This window comes from Fusarium phalaenopsidis (genome assembly GCF_050370095.1).
Source record: "Fusarium phalaenopsidis strain FUZ10S chromosome Unknown contig_32302, whole genome shotgun sequence".
Taxonomy (NCBI): domain Eukaryota; kingdom Fungi; phylum Ascomycota; class Sordariomycetes; order Hypocreales; family Nectriaceae; genus Fusarium; species Fusarium phalaenopsidis.
The window spans coordinates 5,716,117-5,741,872 of NW_028145405.1; the positions used below are offsets into that span (position 1 = coordinate 5,716,117).

Below are 25,756 nucleotides of genomic sequence, written 5' to 3' on the forward strand. Positions count from 1 at the left end.
CATTTGGGCACCTGGCAGCCTAAGCTGATGATGACTTATCTCTCTGATGCCGCCTGCCGAGAGAAGCCGGCCACAGACGATTGGTCCGGATCAAGTCGGCGGCCGAGCGGGTTATTTTCAACCTCAGGCTGGCCAGTCTGATGCTGTGGAACTCCAGGCTTGCATGATGGCGTTGACTTGGCAGGTGATAACTGGCAATTACAATTACACTATGAGCTTCCGTAGTGCACACTGCACTTTTAGCGTCGTGATTATTTGCTAATAGGTTGGTTGAATATGAGTTGCCAGATATTTGGTTGGTTGAGAAGCAAACCTACTGGGAAGATAAGTGAAAGTTGAGAGGAACAGATAGCTTAGAAAGGTATAGAAGCTAAGTTAAGAAGTTAGGGTGTTCGATTTCCTGCTTGAATGAAAAATATACCCACAACTACACGCGAGCAGGGCAGGGTAAGCTGGCGTTGCTAAACGTCGAGGGGCAACATATTGGTTTGGCGAGCCAAGCGTATATCCATATTATTCTAGAATTTTCAAAGTAGTTAGAAAGCTCTGTAGTCATTATGGATGATACTGTCGCCGCCGAGACCCTCGGGCACTTTTCGGGGTCTTAATTCAGGGGTCCTGGTCACCGACGTCCCCACGACCCATGTAGAGATCCCCGATGTGAGTAATGGACAGGGAAATGTAATAGGAGGTGAAGCGAGCTCGGGATAATGACTTAATTGATCCGTGTCTTGTACTAAGCAACACGTCGAAAGAGTATAAGACATGACTGTTCGTGCTAAAGATGTCTCGGGTCAGGGTACACATTTCACGCTATTCAACGTCAGTCATTTCTCACAATGCACCCCATTATTCTTTACTCGCACCAATATGGGCCCAACCCTTGGAAGGTCGCCCTCGTCATGGAGGAACTAGAAATCCCCTATGAGACCAGATTCGTCAACTTCACCGACGTCAAGAAGGAGCCATACCTGTCCCTCTGTCCCAACGGACGCCTGCCCACGATTGAGGACCCAAACACTGGTCTGACTCTTTGGGAGTCTGGAGCTATCGTCAACTACATCATTGAGCAATACGACAAGGATCATAAGCTTGGCTACACCGACATTCAGCAGAAGCATGAAATCCAGCAGTGGCTCTTCTTTCAAGTCTCGGGTCAGGCCCCTTACTATGGGCAAGCCTCCTGGTTCACTAAATTCCACCCCGAGAAGGTGCAGAGCGCCATCGAACGCTACGTCAAGGAGATTCACAGAGTCAACAGCGTTCTAGAGAGAGCGTTGGGCGACAAAGAGTGGCTCGTCGGTGACAAGTGCACTCTCGCCGATCTTTCGTTTGTGGCCTGGCAGCGCTGGGCTCCCAGATTTGGAGGAGAGGATCTTTATGAGAATTTCCCCAAGGTTGGAGCTTGGATGAAGCGCATGGAGGCTCGACCCACGGTTCAGAAGGTCTACGAAGACCAGAACAAGGCTGCGGCGGCGGTGGAGGCGGCAAAGGTCAACCCCGGTCCTGAGCCTCGCAAGGAGCAATAAATAGCTATGGGCGGAGAAGAATAGAGGTACAGATATAGACTTGCTTTATTTTGCATATAGAATAGTCGAATTGCCTCTTTTTGACCAAGGTGTCTTTTCCGTTGCACAAAACTCCAGGCCGATTCGTCACTCGTCCACCATCGGCGAACGGCAGGGAGATGATGAATAAGGAATGAAGGAGGCAGTTCAGAACGCATTAGTTGTGTTTATGGAAGCTGGTTATTTGGTCAGTCACGATCTCCATATATATACTAAGTAAAAGGAAGGGTTGGATAGTTAAATGTTTTAGTAGCTACAAGACATCACCTTCTGAGATGGAGCTGGGTTTCAAAGACTCGATCGATTTGTTGGTATGCTTTCCCCCTAGTTTCCATAATTTTCTAGCGGCTGTCTAACAAGAAGATCCTCCTTGACCGCACAACGAAAATCATAGTTTGATGTACGAATCAGAACGGCGTTTTGTTCTCCCACCAGACCAAATCTACTTGAAGCAACTCTGCTTTCCATTCTCCATCGTCTCCAGTCGACAGAAGCAAGACGACTTGATTTCGGTGTCTGCTCCAGCAGCAGCTATGGCGAGCTGCGTCTGTATGATGCGGGCCTCGTCTGTGCGTCCGAGACGGACCAGACACTCGTGGTATCCGTGGAGTGCCCAGATGTTGTTCTGGTGTCGCAGAGCTCGAACCAGCTTGTCATCCAGGCCCAAGTCTTCGGCGTAAATCTGCGCTGCTTCCTCGACGTGCCCTTGTTCGAGGAGGAGGGCTGCGTAAGGGTGACGGGCCGGGAGCATCCAGGGCCAAGGCTCCGCATACACTAGTGAGTCGTCTCTCTCAATCGCTAGACGCAGGCTCTCGAAAGCTCGCTTGTAGTCGCCGCGTCGGTACTCGATCTCTCCGTCAAGCATCGCCACGGCGACCTGGAACACATCGAGAACCTTGTTGGGGAAGATGAGCCGTGTCTCAGGAACACGCTTGAGGGCTTCATGAAAGAGCTCCCGCTCCTTGTCGGCCTCCTCAACGTTTCCGGTGGCAGCCCACGCGATGCCCTTTCCGTAATGAGCCGAAGCCTCCATGACACAGTAGAGATCCTTGTTCTCTGGGAGGGGAAGCTTCTTGAGCTCCTCCCACATTCCAAAGCGGATGAGAACGTGCACCCTGACTGACTTGAAGTACTCGAGCCAATCCGCAAGCGGGGGAGACTCAACCAAGAGCATGTCCTCAGTGATGGTGGCCTCCATGCGTGCAGTTGCCTCCAGGGCTTCACGAGCTTGGCCCGCCATCATTGCGCCATTGATTAGCGAGTGATAGTTGTGCATGCGGTAAAATGAGTAAAAGTTCTTGCCGCCCTCTCGGGCGTAGTACTTGTCGTCAGCAATTGTGGCAGCGAGGTTGGTGTACAGGGCTCGGCGATAGTCTCCCACGAGCACGTCAATGTGACTTGGCATGTGGGCCATGTGACCACCATCAGGGACAAGATTGCGTAGGTAATCAGCTGCCCGGATGCCCCTCTCTGGAGTGTTGGACATCTCGACCAGATGGATGTACATGTGAAGGATTCCAGGGTGCTTCTTTGCATCAGGAAGCTCCAGACCACGCTCGAGCACGTCATGAACCTCGAGAACGGGGGTTTCCAGGTTGGGCTTTCCTGTCATGGCCTCGTAGAGCTTCCAGGGCGCGGTGTTCATCAACGCGTCAGCCGTGAGTGTAATGACGTCCAAGTCATCCTTGCCAAGTCGACGATGAACCTGTCTCATAGCGTCGGCGTATGCCAGAACAGCAGGGGTGAAATCTTCGGGCGGCTCGGTGCTCGGAAAGCGATGTTGAAGGGCCTCGATAAGACCCTGTTCCGCGGGAGTAGCGGCGGAAGAAAGTTCCTTGGCCTTTCGAGAATAGTCGTAGCACTTTTTGAGGGAAACCTTTAGATCCCTCTCGTCAAAGGCCATCCAGACCTTGTTGTAGTTGGGTCCCGAGGCAAAAGCGGCACCCCAATAGCCCATGGCGCATTCGGGATCATGCTTGATGACCTGCTCGAAGCAGGCAGCTGCCTCTCTGTGGTTGAAGGAATACACCCAAATGAGTCCTCGGTTAAACCATTCTTGGGCGTCTTGGCTTTTGGTGGTGATTATCCTCTTATGATGGCCGAGGTCATAGTAGGGGGCGCTGGCGGGAATCTTTCCGGCCGTTTCCAAAGTGAGGGCCATGGTGTATTCTAAGCCGCAATGAAAGCATAACAAATCACAAAGAACTCTGCCTCTGGCTTTGATTTTAGCGCTTCTCGAAAGTTCTAGTGGTGATGTTGGAGTTTATTTATATCTAGATCCAGGACCATCGGCAGAGCATGTCCCGCAAAACTCGGGCGTCTTTGTCTTCGCAGCCGACTCGCTGACTCAAGAATCATGATAAATCTAGACCTGTTTCAGTATGTGGAGAGGTGCTTCATGCATTGACGCGCCCAGGTGGCGACTCGGGGGAATTACAAAGTAGCCCGGTTCCGATCGGGACAGGTTCCGTCGATGGGTGGAGTTTATCTTCTTCTTTTTTTATTAGACTGACTGGCTGCGAGTAACATTAGGCATGGGATAAAAAGAATCTTGAGGAGCTGGCAAATTTTATTCTTCCTGGGTCCTCGCTCATTGTTGATGATTCAGCTTCCCTTCTGATGGGGTCGGCGAGAGTCGGAATGCCCTCGCCTTGCGGGAGAGAATGATTTCCAAAGTCACCCAGCATGATCTCAGCCGGAAGTTGATCCGTAGAGCTCCAAAGGGATCCTTACGTCCTGGTGTTTGCATTCGTTAGAGCACTAGGTACGCTCACTTCTGATCTAAGTGACAAAGAAATGAAGAGACTTTTGTGCATTGTAGTTCTATCATGTCTCATGATGGTATTTATTACCAGTCCGTTTCCGAGTCTGACGAGTCAGCCATCAAGGGTGGGAAGTGACGTGGCCTACTAAAATAATCCGGCGGACGTCTACAGAGTTAGCAGACTCATTCACAAACGACATCTTGATTGCTTACCTTCGACAAAACCAACAGGAACGGGTAGTGCCATGCCATAGGTTCCTCATTGAATCTTCAGCCCTCCCCTGCTCGACCAAGTTGCGTCCCAACGCCCATTGAACCTCCGCTGTTTCTATTCTCCTTTCTCCTCCATCATTCCACGCTTGGACTACCGCTGCTTTGTGCGCCATCACGCTCAGGGGACCACAGAGACCACCTTCTATCTTGCGCTGCTCCGTTACGTCCACAAAAGGACCATTTTCTGAAAATAACCTCTCTCGTCTCGTCTCATCTTCTTTCTGGCTTCGGGTGATGGATTCATGCGGGCCGTAGCCTGTATCGTAGAGCTCAGAACATTCATAGTTGCGTTCAAGAATGACGGCATCAATCCACCCTAGAAGTTCGTCTTGATCCTTTACGCGCCATTCTTCATCATCATGGTGCCCAGAACATTCTAGGCCCTCCGCGCAGGGCCACCATCCTGAGTTGCCCTCCGGGTGAAGAACGTGGAACATGCGCAGAGGGAGATTCCAAACATAAATGGTGTGCTCTGGGCAAGTTTCCTTTATGCTCTTGTCTCGCCGTCTTACTTTTCTCCCCTTGCATTCCTGGCAAGGCTCGGGAACTTTGGGAAAAGGGGCGTAGGCTGAAGCAATGTCGAGCCCTTCGAGGTAGTTGGTTTGTCTAGGCGGAGGCGGCTCTCTCATATACGCCCAAATCATTTCTCGGATCTCGGTAGGTATCTCTGCCCTAAAGAGGATCCCCGCCAGCAGATGCCGCCCCTGTTTAGTTATCAGGTGCTTTGAGATTTGCCGCGCATCAAGGATGAACTGTCGTGATCGTCGAAGAACAGGAACCGAGTGAAGAGATTCTTCGCCAGCGTCTTTGTTAAGGGTGCGGTACATCCGACCTGAGCAGATAGGACCGTCGGTTCCTATGCATTTCCAAACAAGATTTTCAGTGTCTTCGTCATCAATATCAGGAAGCCTTGTGGAGAAGACTTTCCAGCCCGGTTCATTCTTAGGCTCTGAACGAAACCATTGCCGTCCTTTCCCTCCTGCTGCTTTGAGTTCCTCCGGCGACAGCGCTTGTGCAAGGTCTGGATATCTGATAGGATCAATAGCCGACTCTTCTGAGGGCTGAACTGGACACTCGGAAAAGACCCAGTGGAACTGCTCCTGGTTATCCTTGATCCATATCCTCTTCAAGGGCTTGAGCAACCCATCGTCCAGCTCTATGCAAAACTCATGTAAGAATGCCGAGGCGGCTGCGGCCTTGCTCTCGATAAACCTCAAATTGAGAGATTTATCGTGAATCAATGCACTTGAAAGGTACATAAACATGCGTGCAGTTAGGAAGTCGCCCATGGGAAGTCCAGCGAGTGCCTCTATGGGCTCGAAGAAGCTGTGATAGACCTCAATAATGGTCTTGTTCGGGGCCGGCGGGTGTCCTCGGCGTCCTGCGAGCCGGACGATTGAATTATACAACCTCAGAAGTAGGGCTTTGATGGCGACATGATCGCCATTTTGTTGGCTCCTTGAACGAGCTAGTTGTTGGATCTCATTGGTCAGCTCGGAATTGGAGATGGCCAAGCTCTTGAAGAGCTTCTTGTCTGCTTCCATTGCCATGAGATTTTTTGTGATTCTGGCGCATCGCTTAAACCATCGCTGTGGGTTCTTGGGCCCAGTGTGGTTGGGCGTGACTCATAAGAGCAGTGCTGAATCCTCGTCAAAGTGACGAAAAAGAAGATAAAGCAGGCAGTAATCAGGCTGCTCAACCAACCGCTCACACGGATCATCTTTCGTCCGATGTAAGGTGCCAAGGCATTCATCCCTATTCTCACGTAGGTAGAGTTATATATACAAGAGTTTATTATTGAAGATATAGATTGTCGAAAAATATGGATATAATTGAAGAGACTACAGCTTGCTAAATAACGACCTCGTTTAGAACATAGCACATCTCCCACCACCTTTCCATGGAGGTGTCATCCAGGCCTAAGACGTGACATAACGGCAATAGGCCGTAGAGCACGGCAAATTACAATATACTGGATCGAGTTGAAAAAAAAAGCCTTTCTCATCCAGTGGACGGCTATCTAGGTGGTTGAGACACTTTTGCCGCTATATAAGTAGAAGGAGCTATCTTCCCCACTGCCACCAGGCCCAGGACTAGACCTAGACCACCTAGTCCTCATGAATCACATTCCAAGAGGGAAGAATAGGCAGCCTAGACAAAGAAAACTTACCAGAAACCCCAGCAATTGGAGGACAGTGTTATGCGAGATGAGGGGAGTGAAGATGCAACTCCAAGCGTAATAAACCGAAACCGACTGGCTTAAGCCTATCAACCTCGTAAGCAGTCACACTCGGGTAAATACGAGGCGGAGAGGTTATCAGTGTCCCAGTAGTGAGGCCAGCCGTGACTAGAGATGAATGGTAAGCATGGCTGCAGCTTGCAGCGCGGGGTGAGAATGCACCTCACCCAATGAACACGTCACGACATGCCAAGTACCAGAAAAGAATGGTCTGACCGAGTCATCAGGTAGCCACTGGTCGCCAAAAGATAGGGATTTGTTGTTGTCCGAGGCCCCGTCCAAAGGCGTGTCGTCAAGTCACTCCCGCGAGCCCAGGGAAGAATCGTCAAGGCATGACCATACCCTCTTCGCCATATTGCCCCGCCGGCGCCGGATGAATACGTAGATGAGAAATATAAACCGAGTAAGACCAATGCATAAGACGTATCGACATCTTGACAAGGGGCTTGAAAACGAAGAGGCTTCTCACCCCGCACATAAAGGATGCTCAGCTCACAAATGTCAGATAATTTAGGCGCCACACTGTGGATCTTCTATAGCCTTCCACACCTGTGAGAACAGAACGATGTTTCATATCCCCTAGGACAGTACAAATAGTCACTCAGTATGTACCTATCTATCATAATTAAGGGGAGGGCAAGGGGCGGGATAGAAAAGATTGGCAAGACCACATAATATGAGTTCACCCCGTCAGTGTTAGGACCCTTTGAGTTGCATCGGTATGGTCTCTCGCAAAGCCCAAGTCCTAGAAAGATAAAGTTGGCCTCTATTCAGCCAGCCAAAGGTCGTATAAATCCAATGAGTCTAACTATTAACGACCGTTCTCAGGGGCTGCCAGACAAGAAATCATGCGGTAAGCATCTAACTAGGCAGTGGTGAGCGTCTTGCATATGCCGTCGGCCAGGTTGCATATGCTGTCATCAGACTCGAGCCATTTAACCCTTGCTGATAGGTTACGTTGAGCTTAGGCCTCGTGACTCCCTATGCGGCCAGTGAGGCGGCCTTGTCGATCACTCTTCAATCCCTATTTCAAAACGCACAAACTACATGGAACCTCTAGAGACTATTGGAAACGTACAGTATCATGGCTGGCTGACTAGGACCAAAGCTCGACAAGATAGTAGAATTGAAAACAATCGGATTACGACAATATCCGGCAATTCCGGAGGGAATAGGGAGGGCAGTGCTCTAGAAACTCATTCTTCATGAATATATAAGATGTCTACAGCCAACATGAATCTTCTTAGCTATCAAGCTAGCTCTTCAAACACAAGCCTTGAGCAACATCCCATCCCAGCCTTGACACCTCCCCCAACCACAGAAGTCGATATCAGCCAACATGTCGTCCAACTATACCAAGTCCCACCTATCAGCCATCACATTCTTGCACCCACCAAGCCTTGTGAATATCAAGCAGTGCCCATGTGATGCCAAACCTGAGCCAAAGCCAGCCTCTGAGCAGAACACCTTCATCCGCGTCTACCACACTGAGCCATCCATCTATGGGTACAACGCGGGCTGCTCTCTAGTGAGGGAGTCTAGGTATAGCACTTCGCAGCAGTGGCATGGGCCTTCGGACGACCTTGTCGCAGATGACGCCGCTCCTGGGAGCCCTGTTGCATCCGTTGGATGGTGGGCGGACCTAGCGAACGAAGTGTGGGAGGTATGCATAGTACCTAGCAATGTTGAGTTCTCACATGAAGTTGGACTAACTGTCAACAGACCAGAGTCTACTATGTGGCCAACGGTGGAAACCTTCAGGAGGTGAAGCGATAATACCCTTCATTATGGCAAACACTGACGCTATCATAGCGCATCAACCACAGTTCCTTCTCGCCCGCGGTCAAAGACGACTTTGACGCTCCACTTCCAAAGCCTGAAGAGCTGATTCCGCCCACGCCAGGATGGAAGTTGACGCCGATTCTCGCCACTGAGAACGGAACCGAGACAAGTGACAAGACCGGGTTCCCTAACATTCAGCCCCTCCCTGAGACGAAGCTGGCCGTCGTTCGTTCAGAAGACGGAAAGATTCACATCTTCTACCAAGCTGTCGACAACTCTATTCTTGAGGCTATCTTCAACCCTGGGAAGGGCTGGATCGCCGAGAAAAGTGTTGTAGTCGCCTCCGGAGCCAAAGTTGGCACTCCTTTGACGGCCATCTCGGGAGGTTGGGCTGAAGTGAGGCTGTTTTTCGTCGATACGAACGACGTGCTGTCGTATGTCTACACAGATGATCACACTGGCTGGGTTCAACGTTAGTACAACCACCCTCCATATGCTAATCTTTGTCGTTGCTTCATGAACGGACAAATGCTAACATTGGTCCGTTCACAGAGGAGCTTCCAGCCTACAAGCTCCCTCCCACCGCCATGCTCGCTGTGGTTGCTTGGAACTATGCATCCCCCTTCTTCGGGATCCGCGTCTACACCACGGACGATCGTGACGAACTACACGAATTCTCCTACGACCGCAACTCGGGCGGTTGGGCCGCAGACTCGCAGTCTGTGAATAAATCCAACCCCGGGGGCTTACACGTTGGTTTTCAGGGATCTGCCGCTTTGTCAGCTGTTGCTGCCGTGCTCGTTGATGGCGAGTGGAAGACAAAGGTCTACTTTCATCCACGTCGCACGATCCTCGAATGGGACGTCTGCGCCAAGGCACCTCCAAGTGTGGGCATTTACAAGCCAAGCCAGGAGGGCGAGCTCAAGCGCGCGATCGAAGGAGAGACGCGGCTGAAGATCGCTGAGGAGGAGGAGCGCAAGAGGGCTGAAGAGGAAGCCAAGAAGAGAGCCGAGGAAGAAGCGAGAAAGAAAGCGGAGGAGGAGGAAGCCAAGAAGAAGGCAGAAGAAGAGGAGGAGCGTAGAAAGGTAGAAGCCGAAGAGGCACGGAAGCAAGCCGAGAAAGAGGAAGTGCAGAAGAAAGTGCAGGAGGAGCTACAGCAATACAGAAGCATTCCGGTGGGTGGCAAGGTCAGTTTGAGAGACAACCCGGAGATGGACAAGATCTTCAAAGAGGCGACTAGGTGCAACGCCGGGTACGACTGGCTCAGGACCAACGACGGCTGGCGATGCTCAGGCGGCGGCCACTTCCTCACTAATGAGCAGTTTGAGACGCTGAGCCGGGGAGGTTAGAAGGGTGTTGGAGATTCTTCTTGGGTTATGTTTGGTCGACGAGGCTATTTAGAATGCCACTCTGACTTCTACTGTTGAAAACCCTGTGATTAGAGTGATCTGGAAGACAGAGAGAACTGACCGCAATGACAGACAGTGAATGTAGCGTAAACAGCCTTGCCTTCATTGGGGCGTTTGAGATCGATCGCATCGCGGCACCAAGCATGAGCAACATTAGCTTTTACGCCCACTGAACTTCTGTGCCCTAATGAATTTATCCTCAGCTGCCCACTATATCAAATCGCCTATATCTTCATCAGAACACTCTTGGCCATAGTGCTGCAGGATGCCCTCCGGCGCCTTTGGGACTTGGTTAGGCGATAGATGCAACTCATCTATCATCTGCCTTCTATCGAAGACCACCTGGGTCAGGCCAACGAAACGGGGCTCAGGGCCCTGGGCCACCGACCTGGAATTACTTGACACCTTCTGCACACTGACAAACACATCGCCCTCGGCATCAACATCAGAGAGTTCACCAAACTCAAAATTTTGCATATCTTGGGCTTTCGACAACTCCCAATCCTGGATAACCTTACACTTGGGGATGAACTTCATCCGGCTTTTGTCATCCTCACCGGGCTGTCCAATATTGGCCAAGCATATGGCGACAAACCTTGGGGGCCGTACTTGACGTTTCTTGAAGACAACCACTGCGCCGTGGAGGTCGCTGTGGTTCTCCCCGTTGCCCTGTATTCGGCGTGGCAGCACCAGTGGTAGGAGAGGCGGCTTTTCTGCTGACCATGCGGCGTCTAAAATGTTGTCGCTAGGAAAGATGCCGTAGAGACGATAGGTAGAAGTCCCCCGAGGAAAGCATAAAAGAAACGGACTTCGAGCCTCGCGAGGGTCCCACGACGGAACAGCTATCATAGTCGCATACGGCTTTTTGACAAGAATGCTTCTTTGCAAACCCGTTGAGAGGGGATCGATATACTTTGAAATCGGTATCGCAGCGAATTCTGTATATGATCCCTCCCTTGCCCAGAAGAGAGAATGCTCTAACGGATGAATATGTGATCTTTCTGGGGTGTCCTCGTTCTGGTGCATCACCCCCGTTATACTCTGCTTCCGAGCCAGCTTCACGGGGAAGAAAGTTTGAGGCCAAAGCAAGCGCGAATACTGCTGCAGCCGCTCAGGACCCTTCTGAAGCAACGGTATCCATATGCGAGAGATAGAGCGGGTGGCTTTGGTGCTAGCCGTCTCAAGGTCCCAGCAATCGAGAACACCAAACACAAAGTGCGGCACCAAGGTGGTGACAATGGGCAGAGTGATCTGTAAGCCCGTGTTGGTCATATGGAACGGATACGAGTGATCTGCAGGGATGTAATGCTTCCGTAGCCGCGGGGAGCTGCTGACGACCACAGACTGCGAGTCGCAGAACTCCATAGGTGACCGAGGGAGAAAGTCAACGTATCGTAGCTGAGAGGCGAAGAAGCTGTGGTCTGCGTATTTGTGGATAATTTCTCCAAGAAGTCTGGTGAAAGCTTCATGGCCCTCTCCATAAACGAGAGGCATTGTGATGTCAAAGAGTCCAAGCAGTGAGTAGGCCTGGTCCTCGATGCGCGTCGTCGAGCGGCGAGATGCCCATGCTAGCCTCTGGGCCACACTGTATCTCCTGAGTGGGTTGGGCTTGGAGAGCCTGCCTTTGAGGAGGCATGCCCACGCGATTCCTGTGATCTCGGAGATGCAGAGCGCCAGTTCTGGCTTTGTCGCTATCGGCGTCCAGTCGTTGGAGAAGAAGTTGATGTTTGGAGATGCGATTAGCTCCTGAAGGGTCCAGCCTCTAGTAAACCATCTTGCGCTTCTGAACACACTATCCTGTTCAATACATTGGTCTAAGGTCATGGCTGGCACGTCCTCCAGGTATACGTAGCAGATAGTGGACCTCCGATACCACTTGAACATGGAGTTGATGGCTTCTGAGAGTTCTGCCGAGCTGCTCTTGTCGATGCAGTTGGTATCCACCCAGACGTAGTCGAGCTGGTCCTTGGCAGCCTGTGTGCAAGCCCACATGATCTTTTGGAAACCAGGTTTGAAGCGGCGGTTTTTGCGGTCGGCCCAGTCCTGCAGCGATACTTCGCCGTCGCCCCAAGTATGTGACAGGATGGCATATTCAGGTATGGAGATGTCAAAGAACTCTTCGATCTCTAGAGTTGTGGTATTGATGAGCCGCATGTTGCCTTGAAGGTAGACAAAAGGTTGTGATGTTTTCAATCGTCACCCCCAGAGACAGCGTCGTCTTTTTCAAGCAAATCAATACTACAGTGGAGACAAGTTGATCCGGCACGCGGTGTAAGAAAGAAGTAAGACGCTAGGACAAAGGCATCACCTTATATCTGCCTTCGATATGCCCAATTAACATAATAACAATTCTAAAATAATCTATAAAGTATTTATAAAGTATTATTTATTATAATTATAGTCTTATTAAATTCTTTTTATATTCTAGGTAGATTTTTTCCTTATAAACGCGGAGTCTTTCCTAAGAGTTAGAAGAACTTTGCCCTTTTGTTGTCTCATCTTTTTCTTAGACCGTGTGTCCGGGTCGACAAGGGAGCGGTCAATGCATGTGACGCAATCCGTCCTGCAGGCCGAGTTCTCAACGTCCGCAGCGGTTGAAAATCGCACCTCATTGGTAGCGATGGTACTGCAAGGCAAACAGAAGATGGGCAAGGCAGAATTGTGCTTGCAACGTTGATGCCCAAAACCTGGAGCTCAGAGGGTTAAAAATTCGTGTCTCATTTCCATCTCAACAACTTCATATCGACCAAGTTTCGGAGTCGGTCATGGCTGAAGTCATTGTCGGCTTCGTCTCCGCTGGAGTGGGCATCGCCGCCTTCGCTCTCCAGATTTCGAAAGGCATTGATGCCCTGCATCAGATGCGACTGAAACCCGGCGAGGCGCGCAAGGATCTGACGACTCTGCTCGAGATGCTCGAGATTCTCCACCAGGCCGTATCTTTGTTGAAGGGTTGGGAGGGATACCAACCTGTCGACGGCATAATCCAGCATGTACAAAAAAGATACGACAAGATCGAACCGGCCCTTGAAGATATCTTGGAGATATCAAGAGAAGGGAGAGGGCTATGGTCGTCAATGGAAGAGGGTGCTGACTCGGTACCCAAAACAACAGATCAGGGATCTTCGAGAAGACATCAATGAAATCATCAACATTCTGAATCTGTATGTGTTTTCCTCATAATTTATTACTGACCGCAACTGAACTGATTACTCTCAGGGCGTTTATGGCCGCACAATGCCAGCCTCCAAGCACCCAAGAACTCACACCAACCGACAACAGACATGCCGACCCATTGGAAACACAAGAGGGAGATCTTCATCGTCTAGAAGATGAAGGAGACGCGAGCGAGATGAAAACGTGCACCACCATGGTGACTAATCCACCGAGCTCAAAGCCAGATCCAGAACATGGCGTCGTATTATCTATGGCAAAGACAAGTTCAAATGCGTGCGGGGCACGAAGATATGACTGCTCATGCCATCTCACCAGCGTCTCCGGCCGCTTCTGGTTCCTGCAGTATACGCCGCTCTCCATGTTCATGGGGAGGTCCGGGGGCAGGGCCTCTGGGTGCGGTTGTACTGGTCTGCGCCTAAGGCTAGCTCTGTCAAAGTACGGCGTCCCGGTAGCCATTGTTGCCGGAATCGGACTCATGGTTGACGGGTCAGGTTTCAGCCTTCAACCTGCTCTTCGAGTGGAAAGAATCGTCAAATACACGTCCCCAGGGTTCGAAACCATATGGCGCCTAAAGAGGGGCTTAGTTTCGCTTCCCGAAGCCCGCACGAGATTTGTTGAGCTATATCGATCTGACAGTTCTCTCAGACATCACAAGGATCCTTCTGGAAACAGCTACATGAAAGCGAACTATAACTTGCGACTATTTCGCCGCTCAACTCACTGACTACTGAAGACACTTTTGCAGGATCCTTGGATCGATACGACAGGTGACCAGATTGCTCTGCTTCGCATACTCGTCACCGATTGCCAGATGACGCTTGAGGACGAAACTGAAAGGTCAGTGTACGCGTAGTAGGACTTCAGTAATCAGCCAACATTTAATTCGAATACAGTTTCCTCGTCCAATGTGCAAAGTGGAGTACAAGGGGTTGCCACCTTACTCTACTTAACATTATCCTGAAATCTGGGTTCGACGCCAGCGTCATTCATGCATCGCCTTCCGAAAACTGGCCCACACCACATTTTGAGACCTGGGAAGTTTCTAAAAGGGTTCCCGATCCCTTCTTTATTGAATTTATTGGGACGATTTTGAGATATAGCCCCAGTAAGTCTCTTATTCCCTGGATAACTTCAAGGAGACAGAACCTCATACTGTCAGGTTACTCAGGGTCCACGAACCTGCACAACGTGCTTCTCAATGGGTCAATTGAGTCTGCGGCCCGTTGGTTGCATCAATTGAAACCGCTAGAGAGCAATGTTAACTTCTTGGGACAAACTCCCTTGCACATCGTGACTACTCATCCAGAGCTATGTCGTTTAGTGTTAGACGCAGGACACGGCATCGACGTTACTGACAAGTTTGGAGCTACACCACTAATGTACGCCGCAGCCATGGGTCAAACCGAAGTCGCAAAGTTACTGATCTTAAGAGGCGCCAATCCTCGTCTCAGAGACGCGAGAGATGACTGGACCTTTCTGGATTACGCTTTCTCCAGTCGGCACTGGAACCTGGCCCTAGACGCCCTCCTGACTATCCAAACCATGGCCGAACCCAGCATTTTCCAACACGTTGTGCAGTATGCCCTGGTTCGTGCTTTCAGCCATCGTAACGCTTTAACAGAGGATATCGCTTTCCTCCCAAGGCTCATCCAACTCTCCGACAACGTCAATTTCACATTCGAAGACGGGCTCAGGGGTGTCAGAGACAACAACTTGATGCATTATGCCGGCACCCTTGAAACGGCATCAACTCTTGTCCAATGCGGGTTTAACGGCTTCAATCAGAAGAACAGTGAGGGGAAGCTAGCAATCAACTCCCTGGCGGACTATTACAAAGCACCCCTCATCCAATTCTGCCTTGATAGGGGTACGGATGTAGGAAACGTGGACAAAAACGGACGGACCATCCTTTTCCACCTTGTGTCAGAATTAACGTTTGGTGGGATTACTTGGGATGTCATTGACTCCATCAAGCTTTGCCTAGGCGCTGGAGCTGACCTCTTCATCACGGACGATTGCATATGCCCATGTTCTCCTGATGGCTGTCATATATCATCCATTTTCGGCAACGAATTCAGTCCCATCCTGCGTTATCATTCTCACCCGGCTGACCCAGTTTGGGCCTTTGAAATACTCACTCTCCTCGAAGAATATTGCGGCATCCAAGCAGCAGAAAGGTTTCTCCTATCTCTTTATCGGAGAGTTCAATGCGACACCCGCCACATCTCCATAGCCCACGTTTGTTGCCATAAGGGTCGCGGCATCCGGCGGGAAGTTTGGCGACCCAAGCGCCCACCACGTCTTCATGACGAGGACATCGAGGAGATCCTGGACGAGGAGAGCGATTTCATCGCGGCTCTAGACATAGATATGGGGAAAGTCGCTTCTTTCCCCTTTTCAAAGCTTTGTGCCGAATTCATGATTCTTTTCAAACGAGAATATGACCTCCACAAAGAGAATGTGAGGTGGGAAGAAGAGGCACTCGCCGAGGTCTCGAAACTCTACCCCAGGGTAAGCAACGGTCTTCTTACTCCGCACTATCTCTCGTATTTCTTTTGACAGACACTAACAAAAGGAGTAGGGGTATGAAGTCGACTATAGAGCCGACGAGTACAAAGAAGCTGAACCCTGGGGGTGGCTACGAGCGCACTCAATCGCTCAGCCAATGGCAGAGTATGCCTTCTGGCTGCAGCATGAGCGTTCGAGGGCAGACAAACCACTCGTTCGTGATTTCCACAAAGCTGGCTGGTTTGAAAGGCGGATTTCTTGGTTTCTAGAGTTCATGGACGTTATGGAGGTGACATTTGAGATGTTGGAGGAGGAGATGCGGAGGATATCTGCCACGACGATATTTGCCAAGAAGATGAATACTAGGGAAACGGTCAAGACTTTCTTGGAGGTGATAAAAAAGGCAAGGAACAAAGACTAAGAGCGGGAAACTGGATGAAAGCCTGTCTAAGCTGAGAGACCCGAACATTTTGAGGGCAAGTCTGGAGCTTCTCGGGTCTTGCTTAGTCGTTGAAGCTGCGTAGAATATCAGATCTAATACCTACCTACCCGTGTGATGGGGGGTTTAGAACAGTCTGTCCGCACTGTATCATCAAGCCAGCTAGTTGAAGAAAGCATTATGTCAAGGAATAATATCTGCTAAATACACAGGCCTGTTACAATGATGATATAGCTCTGTTGAGGGCTTATTATAATGTTATTACTCTGTTATAATTGAGACATATTATAAGAAGATATTATGCTGGTTTTTTATCATAAAGTGAGGATATTAACCCAATAGTGAAGCAAGCCATGCGTCACACTGTCCTGGGCCCCCCTTCACGATGGTAAGTACTATGCTAACAAGTTTATGCTTAGAGCATCTCGTAAACGGAGTAATAAATACTCATTTGCGTACTACATGGAAGACTATCCATAACAACTAACCTAAATATACAATCTCTCTCCCAGAGCAAGGCAATACTGCAATGAGGGCTTATAAGCCGGGTCGACAACATATGAGAAGAAAACGCCGATCACTACGACGCCAACACAGAGAGGGACAATGTGCCCCCTGCGGAAAGCGAACAATCCTCCAAAAGCACCCCTCAAAAAAGAAATGAGCGCAGCCCATACCATGTCGCTACTCCCAGAGAGACTGTCAGCATAGACCCGTCTCGGTACAGCTCGGCGTCGTACAATGCCCTCGACATCTTCGCCATCAATGAATAGAGCTTGCCGTATTCTGAAATGCCTCCTTGGACGCACTAGAAGGTGTTGAAGGAGCTCCCAAGGCGGTCGAATTTCTCCTGCTGTTCCCTTCTTTTCCCACATGTGATAACTCACGCAGCGAAAGACGGCCGTGAGATGGGCGATCCTGAATGAAAGTCCAAGCCAGGAGAGCAATTCCTCTCGGCCAGTCAAGACCGCAATAAGCACTGCGTTTGGTGCTAGGCAAATGAGAATGGTCATCACATCGAGGAGTGTATGGGGCTGGATGGCATCATAGACCCATCTCATCCAGAGTTTGTAGCCGACCCAGACAATGATTCTGGTGGAGCGAGCAAGGTTCGAAATCGAGTACCAGAATGTTTGCGTAGGCAACCTGAGGACTTGGCAGTCCAGTTGTGCTGGGCGCAGGCCCACGGGTGCCCTCATATGTAACCATTCGACGGGTATGGTGTTGACCAACTGGACCTGAAGATCTCCGTGCGGTGAGGTTCTGAGTTCCAACTCAGTAGATGCTGGTACTCCAGCCTGAAGAAGTGAGCGAGAAATGGCCACGAGTTCTCTTCTCTCGGCGTTGCGCGATTCGTGACTCCCCAGCAGCAATGTGGGATCTGTAACGGCCTTGGCGAATTCTGAACAAGCAGTCATGCCGAGATACCTTTGCATAGGAAAAGCACCTCTAGCAAGTAGGAGGTTAACCATGGATGCCGAGAGAACCCTACCAGTCTGGGGCGACAGAACAGGGCAGAGGGCATATCGGAGCAGAGGATACATCAATCCTCGGCCCCTGGCTACACTGGGGTCTCGATCCAGCTGACGCCTGACAAAGTGGTAGAGGTTATACTGGACGGCAAAGGCCACTACCGAGCCACGTGTGTAACGGCCTCGAAGGGGACGATTGCAAAACGGATACTCAAGGCAACATAGCCAGGAGTGGTAGGCTTCCGATGACTGGCCCAGAAAAATGTCATCCAAAAACTCCATCAAGTCCTCTTCCGCATCTCCCAACTCAGCCTCAAGAAGACGCATGTGGTAGGCAAAGCTCTCAAGATATGAGAGAAAGATGTCGCGGAAAGTCTTTGCTCGTGGCCAGCGCTCAAAACCTGCGTCTTCCAGCCGAGGCAGCTGCTTCATGCGCAGGAGGAAGCTTGTGCACAAGCATCTATGCACGCTGAAGTCCTCTCCCGCATTCTTTCGTAGAATATCCTGACCATTGGAACTGGAGAGAAAGCTCCCAACAGTGCTGTGGGAGAATACCACGTGAAGACGCTCAGGTTGGTGGGGATCTAGGGGGAGGACGTCTATCATGTCCACTGCGTAAGCCTGGAGTCGAGTTCGAAGGACCTCTTGTATTCTTAGTTGGTTCGAGTCTTCTGAAAAGACTGTCTGTACCGCCAAGTCCTCAATTTGAATCTGATCTATTCCCTCTAAGAACTGAAGCTCGAGTAGTTCAAGGGGTCGCCGGGCGGCTAGCATCATGAGTAGGATCCTTGCGCATTCTTGACGGTAGGTGCGGTCCAGCCGTTGAAGTGTTTCGAGGAAATACTTCTCCAAGGTCAAGGGGAGTGCTTCGAGTCTGCTTTGTAGCATAGAGGTCGAGTCCTGGTTTGCTGTACCCCTGGCTAGTTGGTCGCATACAAGGCAAACCCAGAGGAACACTCCATTCGCCTTGGAGATGACTTGGTCGACGAGGTGGGTGTTGAGGCTATTACTGAGGCAGCTGGAACTTCCTTGTATACTCTCAAGGTAGCCAGGGCGCTGAAGTCGTTGCTGAACATAACGCTTGATATCCTCTTCGGTGTGGTGCTGAAGCTGCAGCCCTCGCCTCTCCCTTGTCCATGTGAGGAAGAACTGCTTGAAGCTCAGCCATTCCCGGCTCGAGACGCAGATTTTTATTCTTGGAGACGCGCCCAAGAGTTTCAACAGGCAAAACAACCCGTCCAAGTCTCCCTCGAATTCGTCCAGAGCATCGACAAAGAGACAAATGTTTGTCGGAACTGTCGTTTGGCTTGCCAGTGCTTGAACACAAGCAAGTAGTTCCGATCGAGTCCATGGTCGGCCCTGTAACAATGGCCTCTCCCAGTGGCGAGGGCAGATAATGGGAGTTAGCTGAGGGACTTCAACGATGACCCTTTCCAGTAGTGACACCAAGAGCCCATCAAGGGATTGCCGAGTCTCACCACCAGTCGCACCGAAGAAGTGGTCAACCACAACGCAGGCATTCCCGCCGGCCCATTGCTGGAGAGCTTCCCTTGTCAGAGGATGACTGGAGATGAATTTCATCAATGTTGTTTTTCCAGATCCAGGCTTACCGGCCACCCAAAATAATCCATTCATGCTTGTTAACCACTGGTAAAAACCCGCTGCATTGGGATTGAGCATCCATTCAAAGGTGCCGGGGTAAGCTTCGAGCACATTCCTGCCGCGGATTTCTGTCGCCGATTGCCGCAGGCTGTCAAGTATTCTGAGCTGGGATTGCAGAGTGCTCATGTTTGCGAGAACGATGTTGCCTAGATTCACCCCGTCTTGAATCTTGCCAGATTCGTTTGCTGCATCATCTTGTCTGGCTACAATCTCTCCGACGTAATGTCGGAGTGCTTTCAATTGAATATCCATGTCTCCTAGGCTGGACAAGGTTGTGGACTGCCGAGACCTACCAGTACTGTTAGCACGACTGCGCGGTCACACTAGAGCAATATGCCTACCCGACAATAAGAGAAATGCAGATTTTCAACTCCTTCTGAAGGTTTCTGAACCGCATCTCGAGCTGCTTGATCTCTTTCTCTTTCCTCCGGCTCTTAAACGTCGCCGCAAGGCTTTCAGCGAGGTTGTGCTTTCCAGTTGCTCGGACCTGAACGAGGACTGCCAGGAGATGTGAGGCGACATGCCGGCTGTTGTTAACCACATCCCGCAGTGACTTTGTGTATCCTGGCTCATCTGGTCCAGTCGTCGAGTTATTCCAGAAAGTTGAAGAGTCGTCGAGTGTTTCTGTCAGAGCTTCAAGCCTTGTGGTTAGGCTCTCAAGTTCGTCGTGTTCCGCAAGGGCACCAGTAGCAGATGTGTATCGCTCAATAGTTCCGGATGCAATTTTGCATCCAAAGTCAAGGAATTGGGCGACCGCAGCCGCGATGCCCAGGGCGCTAAGCGGTTCCATCTTTGGAGAGTGTGTAGCCCCGTGTTAACTGGCGGAAGAAAGTGGAAAGAGGAAAGTAGGTGAGGCATGGTGAGACCTGCGCGCTTTCTTCATCCCGCACGGAGTGGCTGAGCGACATGTCATTGTCCGCCCACCTGGTTCGCCATGGTTGCCTCGTGGAAAGACTCATTGCCTCGGGCGGTCGTATGTTTCACAAACGACGGGGGTTTGACGTCAGGAGGAGGGGGAAAGGAAATGCCTATTGGCTTGAGCAGATCTCGGCTCGGGGGCTCGGTAATTTCACTTGCAACCTCTTCCCTTTAAATATCAAGTTAGTGGTCTGAGCTGGCTTGTTCAGCTCGACTTGAATTGTCGGCGTTTCTCACATTGTCAACACCTCATTGGAGAAATATGAACTAGAAATATTTATTTTGGCTATACTTAAAACTCATTTTTTACTCGTTGGAAGGATATGTGACCTTCTCTAGCGGCACAAACTCCTCCTTGATGGTCCTCGCGCTAACAAAGCGCTGCAAGTGAGCCATTGTTCCAGTCTTATCGTTGGTGCCCGAGTCACGAGAACCACCGAAGGGCTGCTGCGCCACAACGGCACCGGTGCACTTGGTGTTGAGGTACAGCATACCGGCGGCGTGCTTCAGTACATCCTGGGCCTTGCGCAGGGCATAAGGGTCTAGAGCAAAGATGCTGCCGGTGAGGGCATATCGAGATGTGGTGTCAACAGTCTTGAGGGTCTCCTCCCAGGCGTTGTCGGGAAAGACGTAGACTCCCAGGATGGGGCCGAAAAATTCCTGGCTCATGATGTTGTGGCGAGGGTTCTTGGTTTGGTAGATGGTAGGGTGGACATAGTAGCCCTTTTCCTTGGAGGCCTTGCCGCCCACGATAAGCTCAAGCTCGGGGTCGTTCTTAGCGTCCTCGATGACCTTGTTAAGCTTGTCAAAGGAGGCTTCGTGGATGACGGGGTTGATAAAGTTTTCGAACTGCTCGACGTCTCCGATCTTGAGGGCGGAGACTTGCTCTTGAAGGTGCTTCTTGAACTCGGGCCAGACTGACTCAGCAACATAAACTCGCGAGTTGGCCGAGCACTTCTGGCCTTGATATTCGAAGGCAGCTCGAACAGTGTTGAGAGCGGCGCTCTTGATGTCGGCGGAGGGGTGGACGACGCCCCAGTTCTTTCCACCGGTTTCTCCGACAACACGGGGATACGAGTTGTAGATCTCATCACCAATGCCGTTGCCGATCTTCTTCTGTAGACCCTTGAAAACCTTTGTTGAGCCAATAAAGGTAAGAGCACCAAACTCGGGTCGCTTCAACACAGCGTCGGTGACTTCCTCGGGGTTACCAGGAAGGAATTGGATAACGTCCTTGGGAAGACCAGCTTCCAGAAGGATCTGATGCAGAAGCCAACTAGCGTGGAGAGCAGAATCAGAGGGCTTCCACACAACCACGTTGCCCAGCAGAGCAGCCGGTCCGACCAGAGTGGCGCCAAGAGCCGTGAAGTTGAAAGGAGAAATGGCGTAAACGAAGCCTTCCAGGGGCCGGTACTCCATCTTGTTCCACACACCGGGAGTCTGAACCGTGGGTTGTTGGGCGTACAGCTTCCACGCCTCGCTGATGTAGTGACGAAAAAAGTCTGCTGTCTCGGCTGGGGCATCGATCTCAGCCTGCCAGATGTTCTTGCCCATGCCGAGCATAGTAGCGGCGACGATTTCAGAGCGGTACTTGCCGGTCACCAGCTCAGAAGCGCGAAGGAAAATAGCCGCTCGGTCCTCAAAGGGAAGAGCCTCCCAGGCGGGCTTAGCCTTCAGGGCAGCATCGATAGCGGCGTTGACCTGGTCAGGGGTGGCGGCTCCATACTCTGCAACAATCTCCTGGTGGTTGGAGGGGTTCTTTTGCTTGAGAATCTTGTTGCTGGCAACCTGAAATGAATTAGACAGTTGACTTAATCAGAGTTAACGGGATAACTTACAGTTGCACCGCTGATTTGAATGGGGATGTTGACGGGGAGCTTGTTCTTGAGCTTCTTGATGCTCTCAGTGAGCTCCGCTCTCTCAGGGGAGCCCTTGGCATAGTCGAACTGAGATTGATATTAGTTGAGAGTCCAATGAAATCACACAAGAGAAGTTCATACCATCTTCTCATTCTCAAACTTGGGAGGGCTCCAAAGACTCAGAGACCTCTTGATCGAGAGTGTGGTAGCAGTGCATCGACGAGCAGCACGCAGGCCAGCCAGGGGCTGTCGTTGAGCCAACAAAGATCTCTGCATATTGGATGATTTCTCGAGATGCCACACAAAGATAGAAAAATGCTGGTATAGAGATCTATGGTGCTTCTTCCAACAGATCTTGTAAGATTACTCGTCACTTCTTATCATAGAGTTTAGCGAGAGTGTCGGAAGGCCATCCCGACGATATACACCACCCCGACGGTCATCGCCGACAACTCAGCCGACCAAAGTAACGACGCCGACGCTAGCCTATTAGATGAAGAAGCCTACTCGTTTCTTTTCCTGAACCGATTGGCCTGCAGAGGTTTTGTCGCTTATCTCCTTTGATAGATCACCGTGGATGCATGATCATGTAGACCCCGTGACCACCCTCCTGTTGTTGCCCACCCCCGCATCCAGCCACAGAGGGGAACTAAGGTGGTTCTAGGCCAAGTTCGCTCCGAGATAGGAACGTCGGGAAATCATCCCGGCTTCATCTATTCGCGGGATGTTTGATGGAGGGAGGAGAGTTTCGTGAGGAGGTTGGACGGAGAGGGCCGCATTGGTGCGGGTGGAATGGCAATAGTGTCATGGTTATATTCGTGTGAATAAAGTCTTAAAGCAGGAAGTGTGTCACTCGAGTCAAGCTCATTGAATCTATCTCGATAAGCCCATCATGTTTTCCAGAAGTGCCGTGTACAGCCGCAGGCAATTGCTGCCACTATCATCTCGCTTCCTTTATCAGCCAAGACGCCTCCTCACTAATGTCACTATCAAGCCATCCGTCAAGTCAGCTCCGGCTCCCGCGGAGGAGCCTTCAGCTCTCTCAAAACTCCCTACAGGGGTCCTCCTTCGTTCCGTTGCTTTGACTACTGTCATGGCAACGAGTTGGCTGCTGAAACCATCCCTCGCCTTTCTCGCCTTGATCACACAGACAAACGCCGCCATTCTGAACCCTGATAAGAACCCCATTCTCAACAGGGTACTCCAATGGACCATTTACGACCACTTTTGTGCTGGCAACAGCGTTCCTGAAGTTTCCAGTACCGTCAAATACATCAAGAACCTGGGCTATCATGGCATCATTCTCGGATACTCCAAGGAAATCGTCTTGGATACAAACGCCGAGGCTTCCCAGACTGGAGTGAACGAGTACCCCGCCGAGTACTACAGGGTGATTGATGAATGGAAAAAGGGAAATATTGAGACGCTAAACATGATCGAAGCGGGCGATCTTCTCGCCATCAAGTAAGTGCACTCATACCTTCAACACGAACCTCAACTGACTTTATCAAGGGTGACTGGTGCTGGCCCTATCGCTGTAGATGCCATGCAAGCTGGCAAGCCTATGCCTAAGTACCTACACGACGCACTCAACGAGATCTGCAACGAGACGAGGAAGAGAGGATGCCAGCTCTGGATCGACGCGGAACAGCAAGTTCTACAGAACACACTCGACGACTGGACCATTGTCTTGATGCGAGAGCACAACCGAGGCGGCAATTCATTGGTCTACAACACCATTCAGGCTTACCTCAAGGGTGCAAGGGCAAACGCTGAGAGGCACATCACTCTTGCTGCTCAGGAGGGCTGGACAGTTGGCATCAAGCTGGTCCGTGGCGCTTACATCGAGAACGAGGTCCGATCTTTGATCCACGACACCAAGGAGGACACAGATCGCTCGTATGACGACATTGCCGACATGTTCATCTCCCGAAGAGTTCCTAAAAATGCCGCCAACCTCAAATTCCCCGATGCCGCTTTGGTGCTAGCAACCCACAACGCCGAAAGCGCCCAAAAGGCCCTCCAAACACACCGTCAACGAGTCGCATCCGGCCAACCCACTGTTCCGATGAAATGCGCCCAGATCATGGGCATGGCCGACGAGTTGAGCTGCAAGCTCCTCCAAGACTACGAGCAGGCGGCGAGCCAGGGCAAGGTGACGGCGGAGACGCCGCGGATCTTCAAGTGCCTACCCTGGGGGTCGGTGCAGGAATGCATCGGATACCTGTACCGACGGGCGGTTGAGAATCGGGGTGCTGTGGAGAGGACGCAGCATATGGCTGAGGCAATGAGAAAGGAGCTCCGCCGTAGGGTATTCGGTTAAGATATGGTAGAATAAAGAATAAATTTGCTATTGAATCTTGGGCTTTGGTAACTTGGTGACAGCTGTCCGCTCATTTCAGGGGCGTTCTTGGTACAGAACGTCCATTTGTAAGTCACCAAGATGGACGGTCGCTTCATAAATTGGCTTCCACTTTCATGAAAACATACTGCCTGGTACAAAAGAAATTTACTCTTCAGCGTCATTGTGTAACAAATCTTATCTTACAATTTGACGATGAGACGACTGTTATGCAGGTTCACTAGCTTTGAGAAATGCATAACATCTTGGAAAGCGCTCTAAGAGGAGATTTGCCGATTCTAACAGTTTATTATACTAGTATTCTACAGTTTATCCTCCTTCTCATCTTGACTCTTCTTTTTGAGTCTCTTCTAATGTGGTCAGGAGCTCACTCTTCGGCTGCTCGTCTGCCCACCTTGATCGGGGCAGCTCAAATGTCGATGAGATTCGTCCATAAGACATGCCACCGAGCTGCGCAATGGGACGTAGCTTGTCCAGCTCGATATGGCTAAAGTCTTCATTGGCCGCATCCTCCTGCACCCAGAAGCGTGTGGCCTTGATCAGACAGATGGCGGCACTGCTCATCCCCGGCTTGTGGCCGTCAAACTCCTTAATGTCAACAAGCTTGCCCTCAATGGACAACACAGACTCCTTAACACGTGATGGCTTGACTGTGGTTGTTTGGGCCTCTGTCAAGCCAGTGACATCCCATTCAGAAAGGCCATAGGGAGCATCAATGGACGACGCACTGACAGCTTCAATCATATTCTCGGAGACAGTGTTTATGACACACTCTCCGGTCTCTTTCAGGTTCCGGTAAGTGTCCTTGACGGGACCAAAGCGAGAGGAGAAGCTGACGATGAACATGGGGGGATCATGATCGACTAGCTGAAAGTAGCTGAACGGGGCGAGGTTCTTAGTCTTGCCATCTGCCGAGAGGGTGCTGATGAAACCAATAGGGCGAGGGGCAATGCCGGAAATTAGGAGACGGTAATTTTGCGAGACAGATCGATCCGGGGAGTAGGGGTCGATCTCTTGGTGGATCTTCTCCTCAGGAGAAGGGGGAGGGCCGGTGCGGACACCCTCCCCAAACGTCCAGGATGGATCGGGAGACTTTGTGATCTCGATGGGCTCGCCCGAATGGTCAAAGTCGGGACGATTGGCTATCGTCTCTTCAAAGTTGGTGACATGCTGCACGGCCGAGAAGGCAGGCTTGGCTGCAGCGGCAGCGGCAGAAGAGTTCATCCTGACTGCCGGAGGTGACACCCTGAACGGCCGCACGTGCAGTGAACTGAATGGGGGTCAACACTGCTGCAAACCACATGATCAAATTTGGAAGGGCATGTCT

General features: G+C 51.0%; 8 protein-coding genes across 8 annotated transcripts; 3 read left to right on the forward strand and 5 right to left on the reverse strand.

Annotated features, from left to right (window-relative positions):
• Positions 1–839: 839 nt before the first annotated feature.
• LRP88_09124 (glutathione S-transferase family protein) lies at positions 840–1,529 on the forward strand (the record flags this gene model as incomplete). Its single annotated transcript, XM_083245617.1, has 1 exon — positions 840–1,529. One exon carries the CDS (start codon positions 840–842, stop codon positions 1,527–1,529), a length of 690 nt encoding a protein of 229 aa, XP_083100111.1.
• A 481-nt stretch (positions 1,530–2,010) lies between these two features.
• Positions 2,011–3,729, reverse strand: LRP88_09125 (tetratricopeptide repeat protein; the record flags this gene model as incomplete). Its single annotated transcript, XM_083245618.1, has 1 exon — positions 2,011–3,729. One exon carries the CDS (start codon positions 3,727–3,729, stop codon positions 2,011–2,013), a length of 1,719 nt encoding a protein of 572 aa, XP_083100112.1.
• A 4,454-nt stretch (positions 3,730–8,183) lies between these two features.
• On the forward strand, positions 8,184–9,975 carry LRP88_09126 (uncharacterized protein; the record flags this gene model as incomplete). Its single annotated transcript, XM_083245619.1, has 4 exons — positions 8,184–8,507; positions 8,567–8,608; positions 8,657–9,098; positions 9,179–9,975. The coding sequence occupies 4 exons, from the start codon at positions 8,184–8,186 to the stop codon at positions 9,973–9,975; spliced, it is 1,605 nt and encodes a 534-aa protein (XP_083100113.1).
• A 1,240-nt stretch (positions 9,976–11,215) lies between these two features.
• Positions 11,216–12,189, reverse strand: LRP88_09127 (uncharacterized protein; the record flags this gene model as incomplete). Its single annotated transcript, XM_083245620.1, has 2 exons — positions 11,216–11,365; positions 11,425–12,189. 2 exons carry the CDS (start codon positions 12,187–12,189, stop codon positions 11,216–11,218), a joined length of 915 nt encoding a protein of 304 aa, XP_083100114.1.
• A 4,651-nt stretch (positions 12,190–16,840) lies between these two features.
• LRP88_09128 (uncharacterized protein) lies at positions 16,841–20,080 on the reverse strand (the record flags this gene model as incomplete). Its single annotated transcript, XM_083245621.1, has 3 exons — positions 16,841–16,855; positions 17,044–19,579; positions 19,632–20,080. The coding sequence occupies 3 exons, from the start codon at positions 20,078–20,080 to the stop codon at positions 16,841–16,843; spliced, it is 3,000 nt and encodes a 999-aa protein (XP_083100115.1).
• A 434-nt stretch (positions 20,081–20,514) lies between these two features.
• LRP88_09129 (Aldehyde/histidinol dehydrogenase) lies at positions 20,515–22,343 on the reverse strand (the record flags this gene model as incomplete). Its single annotated transcript, XM_083245622.1, has 3 exons — positions 20,515–21,996; positions 22,047–22,154; positions 22,209–22,343. The coding sequence occupies 3 exons, from the start codon at positions 22,341–22,343 to the stop codon at positions 20,515–20,517; spliced, it is 1,725 nt and encodes a 574-aa protein (XP_083100116.1).
• Positions 22,344–22,959: 616 nt separating this feature from the next.
• On the forward strand, positions 22,960–24,390 carry LRP88_09130 (FAD-linked oxidoreductase-like protein; the record flags this gene model as incomplete). The annotated part of the gene is made up of 2 exons (XM_083245623.1): positions 22,960–23,531; positions 23,580–24,390. 2 exons carry the CDS (start codon positions 22,960–22,962, stop codon positions 24,388–24,390), a joined length of 1,383 nt encoding a protein of 460 aa, XP_083100117.1.
• A 360-nt stretch (positions 24,391–24,750) lies between these two features.
• LRP88_09131 (flavin reductase family protein) lies at positions 24,751–25,653 on the reverse strand (the record flags this gene model as incomplete). Its single annotated transcript, XM_083245624.1, has 1 exon — positions 24,751–25,653. One exon carries the CDS (start codon positions 25,651–25,653, stop codon positions 24,751–24,753), a length of 903 nt encoding a protein of 300 aa, XP_083100118.1.
• Positions 25,654–25,756: the final 103 nt, after the last annotated feature.